This window comes from Mesitornis unicolor, unplaced genomic scaffold (assembly GCF_000695765.1).
Source record: "Mesitornis unicolor isolate BGI_N332 unplaced genomic scaffold, ASM69576v1 scaffold6918, whole genome shotgun sequence".
NCBI lineage: Eukaryota > Metazoa > Chordata > Aves > Mesitornithiformes > Mesitornithidae > Mesitornis > Mesitornis unicolor.
The window spans coordinates 3,897-28,400 of record NW_010203784.1 but is presented as its reverse complement, the minus strand read 5'-3'; the positions used below and the strand labels follow the sequence as shown (position 1 = coordinate 28,400).

Genomic DNA, 24,504 nt, shown 5'->3' with positions numbered 1-24,504 from the left:
TGATAGCTTGAATTTGCCTGTAACTTGTCTTTTTTGCTTACAAAATAATACAGTTAACTTTTAGACCTTCTAAATATATTTATTCAGTAACTCATAATCAGGATTCCACTTGTGTAAAAGTCAGGGGTGTTGACCAGAGAAATATTGTCAGTATTTCAAGCTGTGTTCCTTTCTTAGTTTGATATGGTTACTTCTATGTAAAAAAGAAAAAAAAAAATCAAAACCCAAAAAAACCACAAAAAACCAAGAAAAATGGAACAAAAAAAAAAGCTTCTGTAGTTTTCTCCCCAGTGTAAATTCTATTTATCAGTGATCTAGCAGATGTAATCTTTTTTTAAAGGTATTGGTAATAAATATTCTGTCATTTGTAAAGACACCTGTCTTCCAGGAGCATTTTTCCTCCCTGTTTCATTGTACCTGGTGACAAATTTCCCCATGGCAATAGGCAGTGCCTGCTGAGAACGTCACTGATGAGAAGATACAAAACAGGAGTCGGTTTAAGTCAAAACTTTGTGGAGCCAGGAAAGAAAATCTATTTTTACATCTCTGGTCTAATTTTGCTTCCAAAACTTGCAAGAAAATGTAACTGAGTGGGTGAATTTGGGGTGGTAACCTCTGTTTCTGTAGAGTCGTGACCTTTCCAAGCCTGTGTGGGCTGGTGCCATCAGAGCGGAGCCTCTGAAGCTTGGGGGGCTCAAAGTGAACAAGAAAAGGGAAAAACCAAACAAAAAGAGCAGACTGGCATTCGCCGACCCCGTGACCACAGCCACCGCAGCAGCAGCCCCAGGCACGAGCTGCCAGCGCAGGATTGCGGAGCAGCGCTGACCCCGCGCCCAGAGCAGCGCCCTCGCCAGGTACAGCTCCGCTGCTCTGCTCGGCTTGCGGGATTTCTGAGGGGTTTGGGGGGCACTGCTTGAAATTGCTAAATGCACCAGGCCCACTTTTCTAATTCTGGTTTTCAGGGAGGGCAGCACAGGAGTTGTGTAATTGTGCTCTGCGTTTCAAAGCAGTGATATTGCGCTCTGCAGTCAATGAAGATTTAAAATACAATGGCCTGGTAACACAATTCAGTTGTTAAAAAGCAAATTTCAAATTGCCATCTCTAGAGATGGGGGGTAAGGGGTCGCTCCTGGGCCTGCTGTCACAGAGGCAGCACAGAAAAGCTGCAGCAGGAGGAACATGCTGGGTTTGTAGCTGGGTTTAAAGAAGAAAACTCTCAGAATAAGTATTTCTTTGCACTCTGGGCTCAAAACTCATAACTCTAGGAATTCAGGGACAGCTTCACGGGCTGAACATCCACAGAGGGTTTCTCGTCATCACGGGCACATTGCAGATGTTTGCATTGTTTTCCCATGATGCACGTCCTCATCAGCGACACAGAACAGCAGGTACGTGACCATGCGCCCCGAGAACGCCCCAGCTGCCTGAGGCTGCCCCTGCCTGCGCTGGGAAGTGCTGAGCCTTCACACGCTTTCACGTGGCCAGATGTACAGCTCAGATGCAAAATTTACGTAAATATATTGCATTAATCTCTGCAATATCTTGCCAATAATAGAAATGAAAATACTTTTAGAAAAGTTATTTTGAAGGCACGACATAAAGTACACTACAGTAAGTGAATTCTCTTCAGTCTCATTTTTAGGATTTTACCAATGAAATTGTGATTTTAGATTGTTAAAGAGGGACACCTCAGAACCATTAAAATCACATGCAGGTGAGACATCTGAGGCACAAATATTGTTATATTAATGAGCTACATTAATTGTGATGGAGCCATGCTATTTCACCCAGATGAGAGCTGGCTCATTTCTTATTATTTTTAGTCTGTAGCACCTGGGAACTCCATTACATTCAGCACTTTCCAAACAATTTACTTGCTGGGTCAAACCTTTCTATTTATCCTTTGTTAATGTGCTTAACCCCCCTCTGCCCAGCTGGACAAAGAGGAGGTTTCCTGGCAGTAGAAGGGACGCTGCGGTAACAGGAGAGCTTCGTGGTCTGCAGCCAGAGGTCAAACCCCGAGTTGTTCAAGCGGCATCAGGCACGAGGTTTATTTGGTAACTCGCTTGAAGGATTACACGATGTGAGTAAACAAATCACAAACAGAAACCAATGCGGTCTCAAACCCAGTTCATTTAAGATGGAACAACAGATAGCGATGAAAAACAGGTTGCAATATTGGGCTTGGATTTTTCAAGATTTCCTGAAGGCAACTGAAGTTGCACATGAAGGAGGAGCCCAGATCCCTGCAAAAAAAAAAAAAGCCTCTAAAAAGCACCAAGAGGTCCTTGGCGCCTTTCTTTAATTACAGTTAAAACTGCATTCCCAGGCTGCATGTTGGTTTGTAGGCGCAGTTAGGAAAGTTTATCAGTTGGTGCTATTTTTCCTTCTTTTTTTTTTTCTTCTTTGTCCCCCCCCTTAAGCTGTAACCTCTTGTGCCAGGAAGCACAGACAATCCCTTCTTGCCCTTTTGCAGATGCTGCTGTCAAAGGCAAGAGCCTGCACAGGAGCTCGAGGCTGAAAATGAGCCAACTGCGAGTCTCCCGCACCACCCCATCCCGCGGCCTCCGGTGAGCAACTGAGTGCTGTTCAGAGCCCACCCATCCCCGTGCCATTCCGTCATTCAGGAGAAGGGAGTGTAAAAGACACCAGTGAAGCCCTTGCTTCACCCTGCAACTGGGGTCTCGCAGTGCCCAGATCGCCATCTCGGCCGGCCGCCGTGACCCCACACAGGCATCAGCCATCACAGCTTTGTCGGCTTCACGCAGCCAAAAGCTGGGGACATAAAAGCCTCAGGGAAGCCAAGATATTAAAAATGCCTGCTTTCTTCTGCAAAATGTTCAAATCTTACAGGAAGGAAGAAAATAACCGGAAGAAAAAAATAAACTTCCACAAGCCAGGAGAGGAATAAACAGCGAGGACTCCTCTTGGACAGCCAGGACACCCAAGGAGAGGCACGCAGCAGGCATCAGGGATTGCTGCTCCAGTGTCCTTGTCCACGTGGCAGCACAACTACACAGGCGTAAACATTTTTACCGATGTCTCAGCACTTCACAGGTAAAATCTGAGGAGAATCTGTTTCCTTCCCCAGGCCTCACTGTGCAGAGCCAGCAGCGTGTTCAGAGCTGGCTGTGCCTGGCTGAGGCCAGGGTTTCATGCTCAGTGCTGGGGTCTGTGCTCTGCTGGGGGCTGCTGAGGGCTCTTCAGTTGCCAGTGGCTCATGAGCAGGAGTCTCCTGTCAGTTTTTTGCAGCGTTCTGTAGCTATTTGCCAAAACAGTTTTCAATTCCCAAGCTGTGAATTTACTTAAGTTTAAATGCGGCTTCTCGCAGGCCTGCAATGCACGTAATCCCTGTGGCAGCCCAGGCCACCTGCAAAACCTGCCACACACACAAACTGCAATTTCGGGAGCTGTGCCTGTGGCAGTGAGATGCCAGCTGTGCACACAAATTATAAGGCTATGTGCTACCTGCATGTACAGAGGTAACAAGGCAAGGTGTTAGCTGCGTGTACAAAAATAGCACCACTCTAATTGTACATCAGCTGTGTAAGCAAACTAACCTTGTCTTAAACAGCCTGTAAAATCCAGAGGTTTAGAGGTTTATAAAGTCCTGCAACTGAGACAGCCTTTCCCCAACATCCAAAATTGGTGCTGTATTTAGTTAAAAAGCAAGATGTGAATAAGTTCCTTCATGCAGGTTATTTGCTAAGTTCACAGTTTCATTACGAAGTTTATCAGTGAAGGCCAAGTGTGAGTCCCCACTCTCACAATGGATTTGTTGTAGCCATGCAGCACCACGGATGACAGCACTGGGGTGCTCTACAGCTTGTTTGGCTCTTTTCCCAGTATTCGACCCCCCACCCTTGGTCACTGCCAGCGCCAGGGCTGCACCAAGTCCCAGTTTGCATTCTGCATCTTGAGTTGTCAGAGGTATTTCAAACAAAACAAAAATCCAAAAGATCAAGTTGTCAACCAGAAAAAAAAGCCATTGGCTCTTTTCTAGAATTACTTTTCCTACTCCAGCTCTTGTATTGTGTACTCATATGCTGCTTAAACTGGGACTTTTTGTTTAATATCTTGTCATTACGCAAGGCACCTGGTGTAAGCAAGTCCTCCCCCGTTGGGAAGGCCACCGCAGCGGAGGTAACACGAAGCCTGCTCCAGCGATGCTGGGTGATGTGCTGGGACCACGTTGCCTTGTCAGCTCCACAGCCTCTCAGAAGACAGAGTCATCGAGGGTGCTGCAGTAGAGATCTTCAGTGAAGCTGCCGAACTCGGTCTCCGTCTCGCTGGTGAAGGTACGTGCTCTCTGGAAAGCAAACACAGCTTTTAGCTGGGAGGGAAATTGAGGTTATCAACTAAACTGCATTGATTAAGAGAGAGGAGTCACGACATTGTGTTTTAAGCCTGCACTGAATATTTGTCATGAAACAAATGCTGCAAAGCCCTCACTTGACATGCTTTGCAGAACACCGTGTTTCAAGTTGGTGCATTTAAAGAGAGATTCACCCAAAACGCTTAGTGAGGTAAGAGCCAAGAAAGCTTTGGATTCAACAGAAGAGTTTCACCAGAAATTAGTTTAGTTTAGTTTAGTTTAGTTTAATTAGATTAGTTTCTCAAGGGGGCTGCTCATCACTGAGGCCAGAATATTTGTTATGAAACAAATGCTGCAAAGCCCTCACTTGACATGCTTTGCAGAACACCGTGTTTCAAGTTGGTGCATTTAAAGAGAGATTCACCCAAAACGCTTAGTGAGGTAAGAGCCAAGAAAGCTTTGGATTCAACAGAAGAGTTTCACCAGAAATTTTATTTCTGATTAGTTTCTCAAGGGGGCTGCTCATCACTCAGGCCAGAAGCCCCCTGCACCTGCAAATTTCCCATTTGGCATGCTCTGCACAACGCAGTTGACTACAGTGTCCCACCAGACAACTTCTGTAGCCAAGGACAAAGAGCCCTGGGAGGAGCTGGAGGGCATGTTGGAAGGGACGTGAATTTTTCTGAATACACAGCTGCAAAGCCCACCTGTGGGGCCAGATCCCAACCAGCTGGTACTGAGCAGAGTTGCACAAGCCGGGGTGACTCACAGAAGGAAGCAGAAGGCAGTAGTTGAGCTGCTGGGAAGCCCTCAGCGGTGGCAGGAGGCAGAGCTGCTACTTGGGCCGAGCACGGTTCCACTACCGTGCAGGGCTTTCATCACCTCACCCCGCTGTTTACGCTACAAATTTAGGAGCCGAATGGCCATAACAAAAAGCTGTCAGGGTTTCACTCTCCTGGGCAATCTCAGGGCCGTGTCCTCACCAATCCTTGTCGGTGCCACCACCCTCGCGGCCATGGTGCCAGTAGAAAGCCCCCAGCTGGTATCACTTACCTGCACCCAGCTAACTGTAAATAAAAAGACTACTAAACATAAGGCAGTGCTGCCTTTGATAATGTGAAACAGCCTTTGCAGGCTCACATTTTCTCTCTGCAGTGTTAGTATTTGCTATTTCTCATATTCTTATTTGCGATACCCTAAGTCATGCTATTTTACACCAGCGACTTTAATTAAAAACAAACATTACATTATAATCTTTTAAGCCTGTTTCCTTGACCAGACCATGGAATAAGAACAACGTCCCAAAAAAAGAAACCCTATTCTAAAGGGATAAATTAAAATCAAGTTACTGAGCAGCACTTCCCCTGAGCAGACAACGAGGAGTTGTACCATATCTGTAAAGGCAAATGTATTTACTGGGAGATAACAGCAATCATAATAAGGCTTAAGACCAGCTTAATAGTAGCACCAAAACATTTGCCATTGTTGTGTTTCACAAGATAAATCAGCTCTCTGGGAGTCAGCCTCCAGCCCCTGTCAAGGCAGAGCAATCTACCTGGCTGTGCTCAGGGGAAGAGAAAACTGCATTTCTGTACAAAAAGCAGAGCCAAAGTTAAGGCACCAGGTACCTGAAATTCATTGTGTATTAGAAAAGCACTCAACAGTGACACTTAATCCTTCCTGCACCCCACTGCAGCAGAAATAGCTTTCTGATTTGGAATTATTTTTGCTTGGTTTTAACCCTCCCCAGAACACTTCATACCCAAGTGCAGACTGGGACCTGTCCTCAGAGGAGGTGGCCACCCAGCCAGGTGAGATCCCACCTCAGCAGTTCTGATTGCACAAACAGCCTCATGATTTTGATGGCTAAATCAAGGTTATAGTCAGGGCTGTGTGTATCGTTACGCTAACTGCACCTGCAAATTTCCCACTTGGCATGTTTTGCACAGTGCATTTGACAGTGTAGTCCACATTTAATATGGACTTTAGAAATTCTAAGAGGTCAAAAGGTTTAACTGAGCAATAACAAGCTGTATGCTCCCAGCCTTTCTGGGCAAGAGCAGCACACAAGCGCAAGCACTCCTCCTAGTCAAAAAAAAAAATAAAAGAAACAAAGAATGACTAAAATGTTATTTTACCTCATAGTCATTTGGGAAGGGATCTCTGAATTTGTTGCTCGGTGCTGGAATTGGTGGAAACAGCTTACTCCATATGTGGTTTCTGCAAAAAACAGTAGTAGAGGGATGTAAAAAAATAGCTTTTTCTGATGGATGATGTATGCAAGAAGCAGCCCATGTGTAGCCCCATGAGAAGGCACGTCTCCTCGCACCACCAGCCCTCCTGCTCCCCTCCCACCCAGTCATCAGCATCTGACAGGAGCAGCAGGTTCAAAAGGAGTGAAAGTAATGGATAATGGTCCACAGGCAGGTGTGCCGTTCCTACCAGGACACCTCTGGACCCTGGGGACATGCAGATGACAAAGAGACAGTGGACTGATGCTCTCCCTCATCGGCCTCTCCCATCGCATCCCAGCAGAGAGCTGGGCCTGAAGGTTGGACCCAAGGGGGCATTGCCACAGCTTTTAACCTCCTGTCTTGAAGAGAAATTAATTGCTCCAATATGTCTGTTTGCAGTCGTGTTCTTCCCAAGGGCCACATTGTCATCTGCTTTGTTTGGACTTTCAAGACAGGCTGCCTCTTGCTCAGACTTTGGTTTCTGGACATAATCTGCCCGTGTCTCGTGGTGGGAGAGCAACTGCAATTAATTGTGTGCCAAGGGAACAAGCAGGAGGTGAGGAACAGGACCAGAGATGGCTGACAGTAAATGGTTCTGCTTAGCAGTGTAATAACTCATCCCGCTAACACCCTTTGAGATACTCCTTTCCTGCCTGACACCCTGTAGTCTGGTTCAAGCATACAGGCATACATCTTTTTGTGATAGCAAGTGAAGCAGAGTGAACTTTTTCTTGTCTTTGATATATCCCAGAATACTGACTTCACATTCCAATCGCTAAAATGCATTCACTATCTCTACACCCGGATAGCACAATGTCCAAATAGGGCCAGATGTTATTGGGAACTTGGCCTGTGTGAAGATTATAGAATTTAGCCCAGAATTAGTATGCAGCTCCTGTGCTGTGGAGCTAGCCTGATGTCCATGAAGCAGAGAAGTGGCCAAGGTGGAGCCATAGCTGCACCCTTCCTGTACCCTTAGTGCTGGGACCAAGGGCAGATTTGCTCCTCTTGCCCATTTCTTTTGTGGCAATTTTCCTGGCTGATGTCTGGTTAGTTGAACACTTACGTTCTTATGACCATTCTTCTTCCAAAAGCTTTCTGAGCTCTCTCAAGTTTTCTTTTATCTTGCTATTCATTCTCACCAGGAAGGTAAGAACAGTACTTCCTGACTTTCAGTTTGGAGCTAAACCTGAACTGAGCTGCTGTTGCCTTGAAGGAGACATTGATGTTTAACTAATTGTTAGGGGAAGGGAAGGGCCATACCACCACTCGCATGATAGACCTGACAGAGCAAGCCATGGGATGTCTCCCCATTGCTGCACATGGACAAGGGTTTGTGATGAAGATGTACAACCAGAAGTGGGAATATGGGGAGGAATAGCAGGGTGCAAGTGAGTTGTTTTTAGGAAACATTTGCATCCCCATTGTTGAAATGCTGAATGCAGTCCAACGATTCCTGGCCTGCAGAGGACAACCTGTGTGGTCACCACTAGGGTCACTAACATGGCACTGGTGTAACAAAGAAGTGGGACCATGATGAGTGACAATATTAACACTCCAACGTCTGGCATCATCTCTACTCTTCCCAGCTGTCCTGCAAAGGATTAGGTCTTTGTGACCATACCCAGGTTAGCTTTGCAAGCGCTGTTGTCTTCACAGCTCTTACACTCCATTGGGTCTCCCAAGCCTTTCTGGAGGCCACATGATCTCACCCATACCTTATTTCAGCTCTGAGTGTGGTTTTGATTTATGCTGTTGCTGTGTGAAGTAACCAACAAGATTTGGTTTTGTTTGGAATTGGTGTGTTTCTAGTCATGCTGTTTGTCAATAAAAGATTTTGATGGAGCCATATCAAAATTCTTTATTGAGTCAGCAAAAAGCATAAGTTACACGTCACTTCTGGAATCGAAACACTTAAGGTGTGGTGCACAAACGTCCAACAGAAATAAGGCAGAAGGACACTGAGTTGGTGGGGTCTGCGTGCCCCTCAGGTGCCAGAGTCTTTGCAGTGAGGCGCTGGTGGGGGTGGTGACTGTGGTGCCCTCAGAGTGGTCCTGTTGTTTTTTGCAGGACACTGAAAAGTTGGAGTTGTGTGATTAAGTATCTGGTCACAAGAAGTGTTCCAGTTGTCTCTGCTTGCTCTATGCAGGTTAGAGCATGCCCCTTTCTGTTAGTGCTACTTGGACCTTCAGGCTTTGGAAACACCCCACAGGACCCTCGTGCCTTAACTCAGTGTTGCAGGGCCTCTAGTTATTGCGCTGTGTCTGTCTTTCTGAAATTTGCCACTTTTCCCACAGGCTGTGACATGAAAAGGCCAAAGATAAATAAAGAGAAACCAGTAAAAGAACAAGTTCTTCTTTTCCCTCTTCTAACCGCTATGATGAGACTGATAAAGTATTTGTTTTCACAGTATGTTAGGGTGCCTTTTCTAGTGTCTCATTTCCCCCAAGACTCCCCCTGACATTTTCCAAATGGCTTTCCTGTAGCAGGTGGCTGGTGACTGCTGGTCATGGACCTGAGTGGGCTGTGGAAGAGGGAGGGGACCAGGTGGAGGTCGTGATGACCACATTGATCTCAGGGTATGGAGGGCACTGACTGTCCTCATGGCAGTTAACTGGAGAGCAGCTGGGAGCAAGTTATTAACTACATCCTCCTGTGGGCTCACCTCTGGGAGAAAATGTTATTCCAAGGTACAGCCTACGGAAGTACAGAAGATGCTTATTCATAAAGACAGAAGGCAAGCTAGGAAAATACTCCATTGTGCTTTTTATCAAGACAGTAACCCCATCAGCTACTGCAAGCAAGGGGAAAAGACCATCAAAATAGTTCCAAAGGCTACTTTGCCTTGCAGCATTTCTCCCACATGGTGGTCTGTATCTCCGATGCCTGCAATCACCAGGGAGTACACAGAAGAAACATATAGAACTCTTTGCTATAATGAAATTCCTTGCAATGGCTTCAAATGGTATGAAATTTTAAATTATTCTGTGGCTTGAATTCTATGGTATGCTTCATGACTTTCCAAGAGCAGTTGTGTGGTTTCTGGATGGGATAGAGTTAATTTTGTTCTGAGTACTAATGAAACTGTGATCTAGGGAGTCTGTTCTATTTTTCTTTTTTTAATATCTGCAGTTACAACAAATGCACAGGATACACACTGTGTTTCATCTCCTTACACTTCCCACCTCCTCCCAGGCAGGCTGGGGGATTGCAGAAGTTGCAAGAACACTGAGCAACAAGCATCTCAGGAAGGTGGAGTAAAGCTAGCGACTTCACAAAATTCAGCACAGCACACATAAAATTTTAATCCCTTTGGCAAAGATGGTATGTAATGAGCCTCTGGGTGCTAGGGAATTATATACTAGCTAGGCAGAGAGAAACTCCTAGAAGTAACCAATGTGGCATCAAGCAGCTAAACTTGGAAAAGCTAACTTAAATTGGCCTGATGTATTAAAGTTCATAAAGTGCATTAGTACAGCATCTTCGAGCTGGTCCTTGAGTAGAAGTCTTCCCCTATACTTGTTTCTCCTCCTGTATCTGTTTCAGGATCTCCTCATGGGGTAACATAGCCAACTACTTGCCAAACTCCGCAGGCAAACATGGAGCGGTACGCCTGCTACTAACTGGTGTTGGAACTAACTGGTGCTGGTGTTTTGCTGTCCCACAGAGAGAGGAGAGAGCTGATGAAGATTATGCTGGAGCAGCTAAGGACCTACAGCTATGAAGACAGGTCAATATAAAAGAACCAGTGATGTAAGAGCGGTGCGCATAGGCTGCATAGTTGGGAACAAGTGCATATGAAGCACAACTTGAATAAACTCTGCAGAGTTAATCTATCTTGTTCCAAAAAGGATTGCTTATTGAGACCTGCTATGCTAATTAAATTTTCTGAAGAACAGGTTATCATAGACACCAGACACTTTAGGGAGAGTTAATAACAGTTATTCTAATGTAACATTCCTGTAGACAAGATGTTTATTTGATAAAGGAAATGTGGTATGGAAAGGAAAATCGCCAAGGACACATCAGGATGACCAATAAATTAAAAGGCACTGAAGAAATTAATAGGTTAGCAGAGTCAAGAACAGCACTTACATTACTGGGAGCTGTGTTTATTGGGGACTGATAATTGCTTCTTGCTGCATGTTTCAGGGGAGAAGCTTGTAATTACATTGATTCTTTAATTCATCACTTATGATTTGACTAATCACAGCTACAGAAATCCAGTGTATCTGGGTTCCTACATAGCATGTTTCAGGAAGTTTGGCTATATGGCATCTGTTTTTACTACATGGCATCCATAGCCTCTGTAATAATTAAGAATAAAATGCACAAATAGTTCAAAAACTCAAAGCAAACAACAGTTCAATGCACTTGCTCCTGTTAAGAGGTCAAGAGGAGCAAGCAAGCATAAAAACTCTGAAGTTTTGCCTCTTCAAAGCATCTACCACACTCCCTGATGTAAACTGAAATGCAAACAACATGCCCAGGGCCCAATATAGAGTGTGGGTCTGGAGGCTGAACCAGACAAGACTGTGAAAATCCAGACCTGAACAATTTAGCCATGAAAGAAGTTCTCAGCAGCTTCCAGCAAGGTTAAAGACAGGGTCCTCTTGGGGAAATCATTGACCCAACCAGATCCATTTAAGTGAAGAAATGAGATAAGGACAAATAGGGTTTTTTAACAAATTCACCTCACTCAGTATATGGTTTTGTTGTTTAAGATTAAATTGGATAACTCTCTTACCTCATGAAATTTGATGAATCTTATTATTGATAATTAATGAGGCTGATTATTACTTATTCAGTACGTTTGCTTTGTATAATTGTATAATGCTTTTTATAGTGCTTGACTACCAAACTCAGTGCCCTTTCTTAAAATTAAGCAAAGCTTGTAACATCCCCCTACACCTGTTTAACACCTAGTCCTTAGTTATACTGTAATTAAAAATAAGACAATTATACTTACATTTTGCATATTATAGCAACAAGCAGAAATATGCAGCATGTGGACACACAAAGGACAGTGAAAATCCAGCCTACAGGATTCTCCAGTTTGTTTTGCCCTGAATTTCAGGAAAAATAGAAATTAAATATATTATTTCTGTGCAGATTATTTTAAACACAACCCTACAAAAGATTTCATCAATTGTTTGATGTGATTATATCCACATCACAACTTAATGTGAAAACAGTGGAGACTTGGTATCTAGAATTAGGAACAAAACACAGAGCTTCAAGAATAATTTCATGAAACTGATTTTCTAATTTCAACAATAAATTTCTTTCATTTTAACATGAAGGAGAGAATGAGCTGAGAAGTGTGAGGGGCCAGGCCCACCAGAAGGCCAATATGTTCTGTTAGCTGCCATCCCAAGACACGCAATGCCACGCAGCAGGCACACAACGGGATAATTTCAGGCACAAACTCTTTGTTTTCCATTAAACCATTCTTCATTTCTGCTAATCCCTTCTAGCCAGGAACTGGATTTCTCTGGCTTCATAAACTTGCCTGTAAAAAAGACATCAAAACTCTCCATTTTTCTTGTGTGCCTGTTGCTGTTACATTTCCTCGAGAAGAATTTCTCTGCCGTCCCTGCCTGTGAGCAGACACAGGTATTTCCATCAAGGTCAATGTTTCTGTTTTGAAAAGGTATTGCTGAGTGACCACAGCCATTATTTTGTGCCACATCATGCCATATAACAAAAACATTTACATTGAACTGTGTTTTTCAAAAGGCTTCTGAGTGTGTGTGCACTTACGATAACTCCCTGTCCTATGCATCAAGGTGTCAGCACTGCCATTACCAGGTAATCGAAAGGCGAGCAGCAGGAGTGTTTGGTTTATTGGTGCTGCGGAAAAAACAATATTCAATTGTGGCCAGATTTGTTTCTGAGAAATGAGGAGCTGAGCCTGCTGTCTTCAGTAATGGATGTAGTTGCACAGCAGTCCCTGGGAGCAGCGTGCGGAGGACGCCATGAGCAGGCCTGTGTGATCCATCCTGCACCTCCGTACCACCTCAACTGGGGTACACAGTCAATCTTGCAATTACAAACAGGTTAGGATGGTTTGTCTTCAGGGTTACTACTTTTCTTTCATGGAAACAAGATTTAGGATGTAACTGGCAATGAGTTATGCTTAGTGTAAGTCTTGAGGATGACTGGGGCAGCAGACTGTGTAAACAGTTAAGCCCCATAAACCAACTTTAAGCCTCCCCACATGAAGGCTGGGAAGTGTCTCCATTTTCCAAACCAGAAATGGCAGGGTCCAAAGTCTCTTCCATCTTATGTCCATTGGCAGTGGCCCCTAAAAGGCATGATTAGGCAATGCCAAGTCTCACTGTAACTCAGAGTAAGGTGTGGAGGAAGCAGCAATTGCAGAGGCCATACTGTGGCTCTGGGGACCTGCCCAGGATGCTCCTCCTTGGGCTTCTCTCCAAGACGTGCCCAGGGGTACCAGCCCAGCCCCGTGCACCACGTGAAGAGAGATGTCTACGTAATATGTGAAACGAAGGGAACAGATTAAACTTTCTCAGAGCCACAGAGAAAGTTAAGAGCAACTGATCGTGCCTGGAGCACGTACTGAAACCCAGCAACTTAGGCAGTAACCTGTATTGTGTCAAGTGAACTGCAACAAGCCTCTAAAAACCACTTTTCATATGAAAAACTGAAGTGATTGGACAACTGAAGTAACTGGACCTATCCTTGGATATTTTTAAGATTTTAGTATATTTTTTCTGGAAGACTAACTTTTTACCATCAGAATGAATTTTCTGTATTTGATATGTGCAGCGTGTGAGTAGAGGCATCCATAAACACGATGTTTCCAGGTTCCTCAGTCACCATCACGCCACGCAGCAGAGTTAGCTCCAAAAGTGATCTGGCTGACACAGAGGGGCCCTCAAAGCTTTCAGCCTTGTGGAGAAAGCAGAATCGGGACAGCACAGATGTGCTGTGAGGTGCTTCTCAGCCCCAAACGGGACCTGTGGATCTTTTAAACTGTGAACCCTGGCAGCAGCTGTACCCAGAGCTTCGCAGATTTGATTTGTATCAGGCTGCCGTGCAGCTTTAATGAGGGTGTCCAGCCCATTCAGCTGCTTTGATGATTTTCTCTAGCTTTGTTTGACTATAATGCTTCTAAGCAACCTTTTAGAGAACACTGATATCAAGGTGCAGTTTTATAACTCCTGCTTAGGCAGCATGGTTGTATTTTGGAGGGTTTGATCACCACAGCCCCAGAGCAGGATCCAGAATGGTGTTTCGGTTTGAAACAAAGCTGGAGAATTGCTGCTATGGGTTAGTGTTTTTCTCAGGATATGGACTCAGAAGAGGTCTACTGGCCTTAAGGTTCATCTCATCCAAATATTTCCTGGGTAGATGCATGAGGCTAATACACAGGTCCAGTTTTTTTAATTAATGAGAAATTGGCCAGCCCTCCCCTGCCTCAGGTGAGTGGTCAGGCCTCTTCTCAAGGGCATGTCAGTGGGAAGGTCAAGGAGGTGAGTTAAACAGCAAAACACCAGCAGATTTAATCACATTCATTACCAAATAGATATAAAAGGGGAAAGTGCAGTAAACAGGACTGTGCTAGAGACATTTTTTTAAGTGAAAACCAGGAAGTTAAGAAACTCAAAAGATAAGAGCAAAGGAGGATGTCTAAGAAGAAACAGTTGATAACGTGCCGTGATAAGGAAACTGTTATTTCCAGAAAAACATGTTCAGCAAACAAGAAAGAAACAAAGAACAAAATGGGGCAAATTATCATGTTCCAAAGATACTAAAACCATGATCCTTCCCTGCCCCCCCCAACAATTAAGAGCTCAGATAGCTTCAGTAAAGTAATAAGTTGATTTGATCACTCATAATAACTCCCAGCATGAACATCATGATGCATGCCAGGGAAACACATGTAACAACTAAAGAAGTAATGCAAGTAAAAGGACATACCTAGAACTTAAGCCTTAGGCTTGTTTAAAGCAGTCTCTGAAAACATAAGCTTGTAAAAACACAACACTGTCCAGAAAACCCCTCCATATGCCCAAAAATTTGCTTGGGAGATTTTTATTATTATTATTTTTAATGGAACACAGATTTAACTCCCCTTCACACTAACAAAATAGTTTCTTTCTTCAAATACCCATTTTCCTGGCTTTTATTAAAATGACTTGGTGTTGTGCATGCTCATGATGAGGCAGCATTTGCTTTCCAGCAGTGTAATCATATTCACTACATGAGACAATCATGTGATTCTTACCGACATAAATAATTTCACTCCAGTCACTCCAAAATCCTCTCGTACAACATATGTGATGATTAGCTCTTATGTGTATGGAATACCTGCTGGTAACATCAATTCGCAACCTGAAGTTGTTTGAGGATATTTTCAATATCTGTTAGGAAAACAATATTGCACTGTTATAGATTACTTAAGACTGAACAGTTCAGAAAACAAACATTAATCATGTTTTTATTTTTTTAAAACTCCTTTACTAGTTAACAGTGAGCATCTGCCCTTGCTTTTGAATTAAGATTTCTCTTTTTGTAGGTACAGTTTCTTTCACAATACATCATTATTTCAGGGAAAATTCTTGAAAGATGCCTCATTTTTGCATTCTTCCTTCAGACACTTAATGCTGGAATTTCAGAATTGTTCATCTTCCTACTGTTCTGAACTCAGGTGCATAAAACTGAGTAACTCCAATTTGTGTCCTTCTGCTTTCCTAGGTCTCTTGGGACTAGTTTGTTGCAGACATAAATGACATCCAGAAAAAGAGGAAAAAATACCAAAATTCACGAGACTTTGGCTTTGCTGAACCCTATTCACAAATGGTTTCACCAAAAGCCCATAGTTTCAAAAATGTACTAATAGCAGAGTTTATTGTAAAATGGTTTAAAAATTTAAAATATAGGACAGTCAGCTCAGAGACAGGAACGCTGTGCAATATTTGAGCATCAGAGAAGCAATTACCTGCTTGTTACCTGACTTCAAGTTGAAGAGGTAAAATTCATATTCAAAACATTCTTCAGGGAAAGGAGAAATTGGCTTCTCCCATGTGGCCAGGAGATCATTTTGCTCTAAGAATACAGTGACATTTCTGGGAACATTCACTTTCTCTACAAAAAGTAAACTGCATCGGTAAGTTATTTATAGAGCAAAGTTTAAATACTAACAATTGGAGCAATTTATAACCCGATAGTGTTTCTAAGTAGGACCTATAATTCTTGAATTTATTTCACATTTAGGAGAGAAAAGATAAGGATTTAGGAGGAATAACTGTACTGGAGAAAATAGTTAAGGGGAAACAGTTTTGAAAATCCACTTAAAAGTTTTAGAAAAATAGGTGACTGGGAGAGGTGGGAACTATTAAATTAATTTTTATAAAAGCATGGAATTAATGATAGAAGAGTTAGAAAAACTTCTGTTCAGGAACCAAATAGATGTAACCAGGAAAGTTACTGAAAATAGGAACAAATTCAAAGGAATGGATCAGCATGGGGATGATTTCTAAGAAGAAAGTATGGCAACTGTTTTATCTTAGCAAAGCCATGAAAAGGGGAAAGTGAAAGGCATGGGATTAATGAAGGAAAATAAATTATTTGTCGGGATGAAAGATGGTAGACAGTCATGGCTGATTACACCTTTTAGTCAACAATCTAATGCCTTTCCTTAAAAGCACACAGTTATCTTTAACACCATGTGTGTTTTTTCCTTTTAAAGAAAGGCTGTAAAATAAAAGGTAATAAAAACTGTACTTGAAGGTATAGTGACTAAATTGATTGAAAATGACTGTTGGAAATAATGCTTTGGCTAACAAACAGAATAACCAATTGTATTTTCTAGCTTTTTATTTATGTCATTCCATAACATTAAATTCAAAGTTAGTTAAAACCATCCATTTCTGTCTTATAATCTCTTCCAATTTTATTAAGATGTCTGTGCAAAACCAGCACACCCTTTTCACCTGCATCAGGAACCCCTCAATTCAGTAATATTGTCTCACAAATCTTTTGACAATCCTGCTAGACATCTTTAATTCTTTTTTTTAATTATTTCTACTCACCAATGGCATTTTGGTTAAATAACTGCTGGAAAGGTTTGATGACAGCATACTTGCTAGACCCATTAACATGTATTACAATGAGATTGTCAACTTCTTCAGGATCAATATGAGTCACTGAAAATCTGCACTCACTATTCCTGTTCCTCTTGTCTTTGATGTAATCTTGACATTCTTCAGTGTATGTCTCATACCTAAATTAAAATTGAGAGAAATTATGCTCTTAAAGAAATTCACTGCTGACTAAAATGGGAGAAAACACCAACCTGTAAAACAGAAAGTACTTAGTATCTTCTGGTGCCCCTTGGCCAGGAAGCCAAGTGCAATGGAGAGAAACAGTACCAGAAACGGTGATGCGAGTAACACAGGACAAATTAGTGACAGATGTCTCTGGAGCACCTAGAGAGACAAGTAAAGCAGAAAGAAAAATCTTATTACAGAAGTTGTTAAAAAATTCACATTGCTAAAACATTTTGATTACTTTCTTTGGTCCATTATACCTATGTCTATTGTATCCGATTCTCTGCCTTATCACACAGGCCTATCAGTTATGGATGGATGAAGAATCACAAACAGTGTAAGTAAAGCTGTACCATTTCATGTGCACCTTGCAATTCAAGACAATGTGATCTTTTAAGATCCTAGAGTGTATGAAAGTAGGCTATCTTAGCCTTAGCAAGGAATTTTTAGAAAATTTTATATGGTTTATCCATGTTGTGCACCTCCAGATTGTACTCCAGGCTCCCCAGAAGTAGAGAATGGCCTGGACTACATCATTTTGTGAGATCAGTGTGGCAGTACGTTTCAAGTATTAAACCTGTCACCTTTTGATGTCTAGTCTACAGACTGGGGCAGAACATCTTGCATTTCTTCTTACCTGGCAGAGGCAGGAGTTCTTCCTTCACCCAGTCACTTCTCACCTGAAGGTTATTATGGAAAAGTAAGGTCCGAATGTGTGCAGAGAAACCATTGTGAAGTGGAGCTGTTCGAATACTGTGAGTCTTCTTTGTATCATACTTGAAATTAAAAAAAATAAAATCAAATAAGCATCACATGTTATGGAAGCCAAATTACGGGACCTGCAAAGACTGATTCCTGAAAAGGAATCAGGAATCTCTCCAGTGCTCAAGGTATATGTTTATGATATAAGAGAATAAGTGACTCAATATGCCAATGGTTCAAGGGACCTATCATGCCTACTGCACCCTGGTTTGGTGCAATATGTTTAACTCAACAGGAATTCAACCTTCCTAGGATACTGGGCATATTTTTTAATCTTACCTCTTCAGGCACAGGGCTTAGGATTTTCACATCATATCTAATAGTGTAGTTTCTTTGTTCTTGATTAGGGTTTGGTCTCCAGTGTAAAAGTACTTGTGCTAATGCAGAGACTGTAAGAGTGAAGTTTACAGGTGGGAAAACCTGGACTGTAAGGGAGAAAACAAAAATATTCATAACATAGTAATCCAGTGGATTGTTTACAGCAATAGCAGTTCACAAGCTATGAGCAATACAAGCAAATAATTTCATTTCAGTATTATATTCTCTCAGCTTCTTATAAAATGTTTCTAATATTTGAAAAAATATCTTTAAATAACAATCAAAATTTCTTAAGAGTTTATTTAAAACTTAGCTTAAAACATGAATGTTTACAACCACTTCAACTTTAAAATCCCAAGGATATATTACAGTTGACTTGTTAATTAGGTTCAGGTTTTCAAACTTGATCGTCATAGTCCCACTGGGCTATGACACTGGGCATCTGTACTGAAACGGGGCTGATGAAGTGATCAACTGTACAAACAATTCCCACCCATGTAAGCTTGCAGAAGAGTGTAACATGGGAGCTTTCCAAGAGAAGGCCAACAGCCACAAGAAGTTATATGTGAGAGAAGAAACAAAATGATGAACAGACGAATTAAGCACAAATGGAAGAAAGCATAGAAGGATGGAAATGATAATGTAAAACGACAAGGCAAGAGGGATTCCTGGAGCTCACATGGAAATGAGGAAGATCTCATGCTGGGGGAAAATGTTAGCATATAAATAGCAAGACAATGAAATAATCAATCTACTCCCCTCCATTTCTAGAGTTCTTCAGAGCCTGTCGTCTCTCAGTTACCAGCTCCAAGGCAGCTGAGGGACATCAGTCCCCACTTCTCCCATGATTTCAACCTTTGATGCCCACTGGTTCCATTTTCAAGCATGTCCCTCGCATTAGGAAAACTGCCTCATGAAGGCTCAGAAAACCCCAACACAAACCACCCCGAAGTGGTTCCCTTAAAATGTTTCTTGTTGAAATGTCCACAAAAACATCACCATTAATGTTGTTGATACACCAGGATTATGCCAGTGATGCTTTGTGCTGTCATGTTTCTGTACCTAATTGCAGTTTTGTTCCTGGAAGTAAAATTGCTAGCTGGAATAATGCCTTTGCTCTGGCTGGATTAAATTGTTGAACAAACAATCATCTGTGGTCCTGTGCTCATGGACTGTTTTAGTCATGTGTAGAATAGTGCATTTGACCAATACATAGAGGCCTTGGTCACCTACCAGTGCTAAAGCTATGCACTGGTAGAAGGAAAATGCCTTACCTCCTACAGCTTGGGGTACGTTTGGCTGAACCAAGTTCATTGTCCAAAGGAGGATCAGAAAAACACTCATCATGCTGGCCAAAATCTTCAGGTAGTAAATGAGAACAGCCATGTATCAGCACACAAGCTTTGTCACCATTTTACAGAGCCCAGCAGCTAAAAATGAACACAATTCCAGGTGTTAAGCAAACCATGGAGCATGGTATATCCACATGATCAAAGGAATGAAACTGCCCTCTTGCAGAGGATAGACTCTTCTTTCCTCACAGGAAAACCCATCTTGTCATAGCTAAATTTAATGTAAGTACCACTAAACACATTTTATGTTGCTCGCTTTGCTTTTGCCAGCCCTCTTTGAAAAAGCTACTGGTTTCAAACACTGTCATGTGTGGGTGTTCAGAGCAGCAGTCACGGACTTGGAGCATCTCTCCAGGGAGAGGAGTGAGTTGGGTTCAGATCTATTGGCTTTCAGTAGAGTCCCATTTTCTCCAAGACAGAAATAACCACATTTTTTTCTGCCACCATATATAAAATGGCTACTTACCGGAATTTACTTTTCAGTCTCTGTTGCAATAAAGCTTGCTAAAGAAACAGTCCCAGTGCTCAGCTCAAGGCCAATTCGCCAGTGTTAATTATTGGGTGTAAGAGAAACTATTTTGTTTGTTTCTAATGTAAATGAATGACTATTTTTTATTGCTTAAAACCAGCATGTTCTTATGCTTCCTACAGATTGTTTCATGAAGTATTGGGAGGAAAAAAAAATCTACGTGTAATCAGTCATGTATAACCTAATATAAGCAACATGGAAATACAGAACAGCAGCTTTCCAAAATGTTCTTGCTGAAGAGAAATATGCCCTCCCGGCCAAATCACACTACTTCCCTGGGGCACTGCAGCAATTGCTTGTATGGAAAACATAATATTTTCAGATGTAATGAGCAGAGAAAACATCTTTAACCCATCAGATCTCCCTGAACCTCCAATAAATAACCCAGGGACTGGAAGCACTCCAATTGATCACAGTTGGAGCACTTCTGTTATACAGTGACTATTTTTCAAAATGGTGTGTGAATGCTGAATTCATTAAAATGACACATAATCTACAGTGCAGTGTGTTTCTTAATGTCCAAGGCCACTCATTATCTATATTCATATTTTATATGTATCTACTCTTCAGCTAACCAAAATATCCATGAGGCTCATTGAACCTCTGGAGTTTGCTAACAGTTTATTCCTGGGGAATTAGGGGTTGCTTTTATGTATGTTAGGTTATTGTAAGGCATTTTGGCCAGATATTTTGGTTCTTCCAAAATGTCCATGAATCACAAACAATCAGGTAATTGTTATTCACACCATACATTTATGCCTACACAATGCCTCCAAGACTATTTCTATTGCATTACCATTCATGAAAAGTCTGTTGTTCTGGATTTTCTCACTTGCATACCATACAGATCACTGCTTCACAAGACTGTTATTCGGAAGGGAATCATGTGCACTGAATACAAGTTTCCAATTGCATTGATATCTGACCACTTCTGCCACACCTACACTGCTTCATCTGATAAAAAATAATTAAAAAACTGCTAGAACGACACACATTTCCAATATGCACTTGTATAAACTAGTGGTCGCAGGCTTTCCTTCCTGCTTCAAAAAACACAGTATAGCTCATTTACCTGATGAGACTATTAGATAGACCAGTAACATTTTTTCTCTATTTAAAAGTAAAAATTTATCAACTTCAAGTCTTTGAAAATAAAAACCAGCTTCTCATTTTCATGTTAGCAATAACCGCGGTCCAATTCTGCCAAGAACGCAACTCTGAACCATGCAGATGTGTGTGCCTGTGCTGTTAGGCATGCGTGCACATCTGCACTCCTGCTTGTCTATTAATACCCACCACGTTCACTGAAGCTCTCCCCCCAGCTACCTACAACCAAAACCAGCAGCTAAGAAGCAGTTTAAGTAGATTAAGCTCTTGTAATGTCAGCCAGGTACCTCGGTGAGAAAGACACAAGAACCCATCAAAGGACATTCCTCTGGCATAGGAGAGAGACAGAGGGACTGGTTGTGCTCCCCTAGCTGCAGCCAAAGCCTTAACCAAATACCACATCAGGTACAACTACGATACTTTGGGAAAGAAGCTTCATTGGTTCCACTGCTAAGAAAACTCACTTAAAAAAAAAACCAAAACACAAAAACCAAACCAAACCAAACCAAACCATCACTTCAGTACATTATTTTAAAAAAATCTTTAAAAAACCCCTCATGTTTTACAACTGCTTAGGATTCACATCTACTAACTTGAGTAGTGTCAGTATGTTGGTTTCAGGACTGCTCTGGCATTTAGCACAAGGGAAAAGGTGAATCTCTCTTGGGTTTACTTGAAGTGGGTTTTTATTTTGTCCTCAAAAAGTAAGGATTCTGACTCTTCCTGGGCCCATTCTTTTCCCTATGCTTTTTTAAAAGAACCTCAAGATCAATTTTTCAAAGGTACTTTTGCTGTCTAAAAGCATGCATGTATTAGACACAGATCTAACATTTTCTGAGCAGCAGCTTACTGATTTGTAACTGGATGTAAAATGTTACTGTAATGCAGATTAGTTTTCAATTATTATCCCTGTTCTTCTTTTCAGTTTATCTTTTCCTGCCTTGTTTTAAAATATGCTATTTTTATTTTTCTTGCTATCAGTCTAAGAGTGAAAATACAGCTTTTGGAAGAGCTATTTCTATAGCTGTGTAAGACCATAACTTGTAAGAACACACTGCAGCCTGTGATACCCTGTGTGTTTCATGTGAGAAAACACTGAAAAGAGAATCAAAATAAGTGTATTCAAGTAAAGATGTTAATTCAAAGTCTACAAAAGGATGACACTTCTCAGAAAAATGGTTATATATAAGTTTTCAGGACAAATAAGCGGCTTGATTATATGACGTTTTTGTTAGATTTGGTAAAAACTAATAAGCTGAAGGTAAATGGTGTACTCCTTAAAGGACACTAGAAATCCAACCCACAGAAAACAGGCTCTAAAAGGCAATGATTTTCTTACTCATAGCTGACATGTCCCAGTGTCTCACAGGCAACTGGTCAGAAGCTGGTTCCAGATGCATTTCCCAGTGTAAAGCAAAGCTGACTTTGCAAAGTGGGACCCTTGCAGTCTTCAAAGCAATCACAAGAAGACAAAAACAAATCGTGACAGATATCCCAGGAGGTTACCTGTGGTGTCTCAAAAGTTCTGTGAAGAGTCTGCTCCGTTTGTTGAAATGTCCTCTGGGTCATCTCCCTGTGGGTTTCTTTTATAACTGCTGTCTTTCAAGTACAAATGTGATAGGTACTTCAGAAATGATGGCAGATGATAAGTTAGACAAGCATGCTTTGAAAAAGGGAACTAGAGATTTAACCACAGGATGGAAGGCTCCATACAAGCACACAGTTTAGCCCAGAAATAGTTTTACTTTATTTATTGAGAGTTAATTATATACCATAGCCTGATAATTCTCCAATAACTTTTCAAGACCGGGAATGTTTGATGACTACTGCAAATAAATAACCTATAGCCAGCTACCTGCTGACCACTGCTGATACCCTGCTATTTTTTTTCCCTTAGAAAATAAAATCCAAACATTGCTGGAAAACTGTGCAGGATTTGTCCAGTGGTTTTATACCACCCTGTCCATACAGCCATGGGGACATCAGTGGTATTTTCAGAAGTCACCAATACCAGAGCAAGACCAGCTTCCTAACCTTGTGCTGAGAGCTTTAAGCTCTCATGGGAGCTCATCCATGGGGCTTGATAAAAAAAGCTCACAAGCAAGAAACCACCTCAAGGGCCTAGGGAAGAGCCTGCAGATAGTGGGGTTATACGTTATATGGAGTTAGAGGAAGGATGAGAAGGCGGCTAATTACTTACATTCATTAACAACCTGGATTGCAAGTACAGAAAACCATATTAAATGGCCTCTCCCTGGAAGTGATCAAGGCCAAGCTTTGAGCAGCCTGGTCTAGTGGGAGACAGTCCCTGCTGTCCTCATTTAGTGGGATAGAATTTTAGAGTCACTTTTCTGTTGAGGAAAACTGCAATTTTGTAAGCACTACAACACTCTATTTCATGGGAACAATGTGATAAAACTTCCGTTATAGGTTTTAGCTAATACTGGTATGCAGGTTGTCATACTGCTCAAGGTCTTCAAAGTCTCGAGATAAAGTTGCAGAGGCTGGGGGGAACAGAAACCTAGGGGAGTCAACCCCAAGGTGACCTCAGACTGACTAATTATTACTATTCATACCAGAAACGTCACGTTCATTATAAATCAGGGAGTTTGCTGGGGACAGCTCTTCTCTTGCTCGTTCTCCCCCCTGCTCCTTTTCCCCTCTTCTCTGGGCATCTCAAGAAGGACTTCTTTACTGTCCTAACCCTGGGGCCTACTCCCCCACAATACTGGCTGAGTATAACTCTGTGTATTTTATAACTGTTATTATTAGTTGTTATTATTTTATTAACTATATTTCTATTTCAACCTGCAAATCTCCTTTTTCCGCGTCCCCTGCCTCCCCGAGTGGGGAGAAGGGTGATAGAGCAACCGTATGAGCCAAACCTGCCCCTGGCAGGGCGTTGGACTGGGTGGTCTTTAAGGTCCCTTCCAACCCAAACCATGCTGTGATTTTATGACACAAGCTGGGAGAGGTGCGTGCTTTGGAGGCTAAGATTAGAATTAATAAAGTTCTTGACAAATCGGTGGAAATTGGGTGCAGTTCAACACGGACAAGCTCTCTCTTGCATTTAGGCATTATCGACTGTAAATTACTGCCTACAAGTAATCACTTAGCAACCGGTTACGTATCTGTTCTGCAAAAAAGGATCTGGGGGTTTTGGAGGGTCATAAACTGATAAGGAATAAACAACGTCACTTGTGGGAAAAGCCACTCTGGACCCACTAACAGCCGCGCTGCACGACCCTGACCGAGCCCACCCTCAGCGGAACCCGACTCCGGGCCGCACCGCCCTCTGGGGGAAGGGGCGGGGCGAGCGGGCCGCGTCGCGCCGCTGATGTCATCCCACGGCGCCGGGGCGAAGAGGTGCTGCTTCCTTGGGCCTGACGTCGCCGGGAGGGCCGCGGGTGGGTGAGTGGGGGAAGAGAGGGGGGATGTCTTTCCGTTCGGCGGTGGGGGCTGACGGGTTGTGTCGTTGTTTTCTCCCCAGATGTGGGCTGAGGTGTTGGTTTTGCCCTGTAGAACCGGGTTGCGGTTGTTGCCGCCGCTTCGGCTGCGGCACCGAGCGCTGGGCGCCCTGAAGCTGCCG

The 24,504-nt window shown here is 42.5% G+C and overlaps 2 protein-coding genes across 2 annotated transcripts in view; one reads left to right on the top strand and one right to left on the bottom strand.

Moving 5' to 3' along the window:
- Window positions 1-4,216: 4,216 nt before the first annotated feature.
- IL5RA (interleukin 5 receptor, alpha) lies at window positions 4,217-19,274 on the bottom strand. The gene is made up of 10 exons (XM_010190841.1): window positions 19,202-19,274; window positions 17,889-18,034; window positions 17,485-17,623; window positions 16,874-17,006; window positions 16,611-16,801; window positions 15,518-15,663; window positions 14,804-14,939; window positions 11,519-11,615; window positions 6,454-6,535; window positions 4,217-4,333 (listed from the first exon to the last, which is right to left on the bottom strand). Exons 1-10 carry the CDS (start codon window positions 19,272-19,274, stop codon window positions 4,217-4,219), a joined length of 1,260 nt encoding a protein of 419 aa, XP_010189143.1.
- Window positions 19,275-22,134: 2,860 nt separating this feature from the next.
- Window positions 22,135-24,504, top strand: part of TRNT1 (tRNA nucleotidyl transferase, CCA-adding, 1) — a gene marked incomplete at its 3' end in the record, with an annotated part of 6,113 nt that continues 3,743 nt past the window's right edge. The window contains exon 1 of the mRNA XM_010190840.1: window positions 22,135-22,176. Within this exon, the coding sequence (XP_010189142.1) occupies window positions 22,135-22,176 (42 nt within the window). The remainder of the gene's footprint in view (window positions 22,177-24,504) is intronic.

What these genes read in the sequence shown, in the direction of transcription:
- IL5RA (XM_010190841.1), bottom strand. Translation starts at nt 19,274, where the DNA reads ATGATGAGTGTTTTTCTGATCCTCCTTTGGACAATGAACTTGGTTCAG. An exon ending in ATTTAACCAAAATGCCATTG is followed by an intron (nt 15,664 to 16,610) that starts GTGAGTAGAAAT and finishes TACTTTTTGTAG; the next exon opens with AGAAAGTGAATGTTCCCAGA. An exon ending in GAGTGAAATTATTTATGTCG is followed by an intron (nt 11,616 to 14,803) that starts GTAAGAATCACA and finishes CCTGAAATTCAG; the next exon opens with GGCAAAACAAACTGGAGAAT.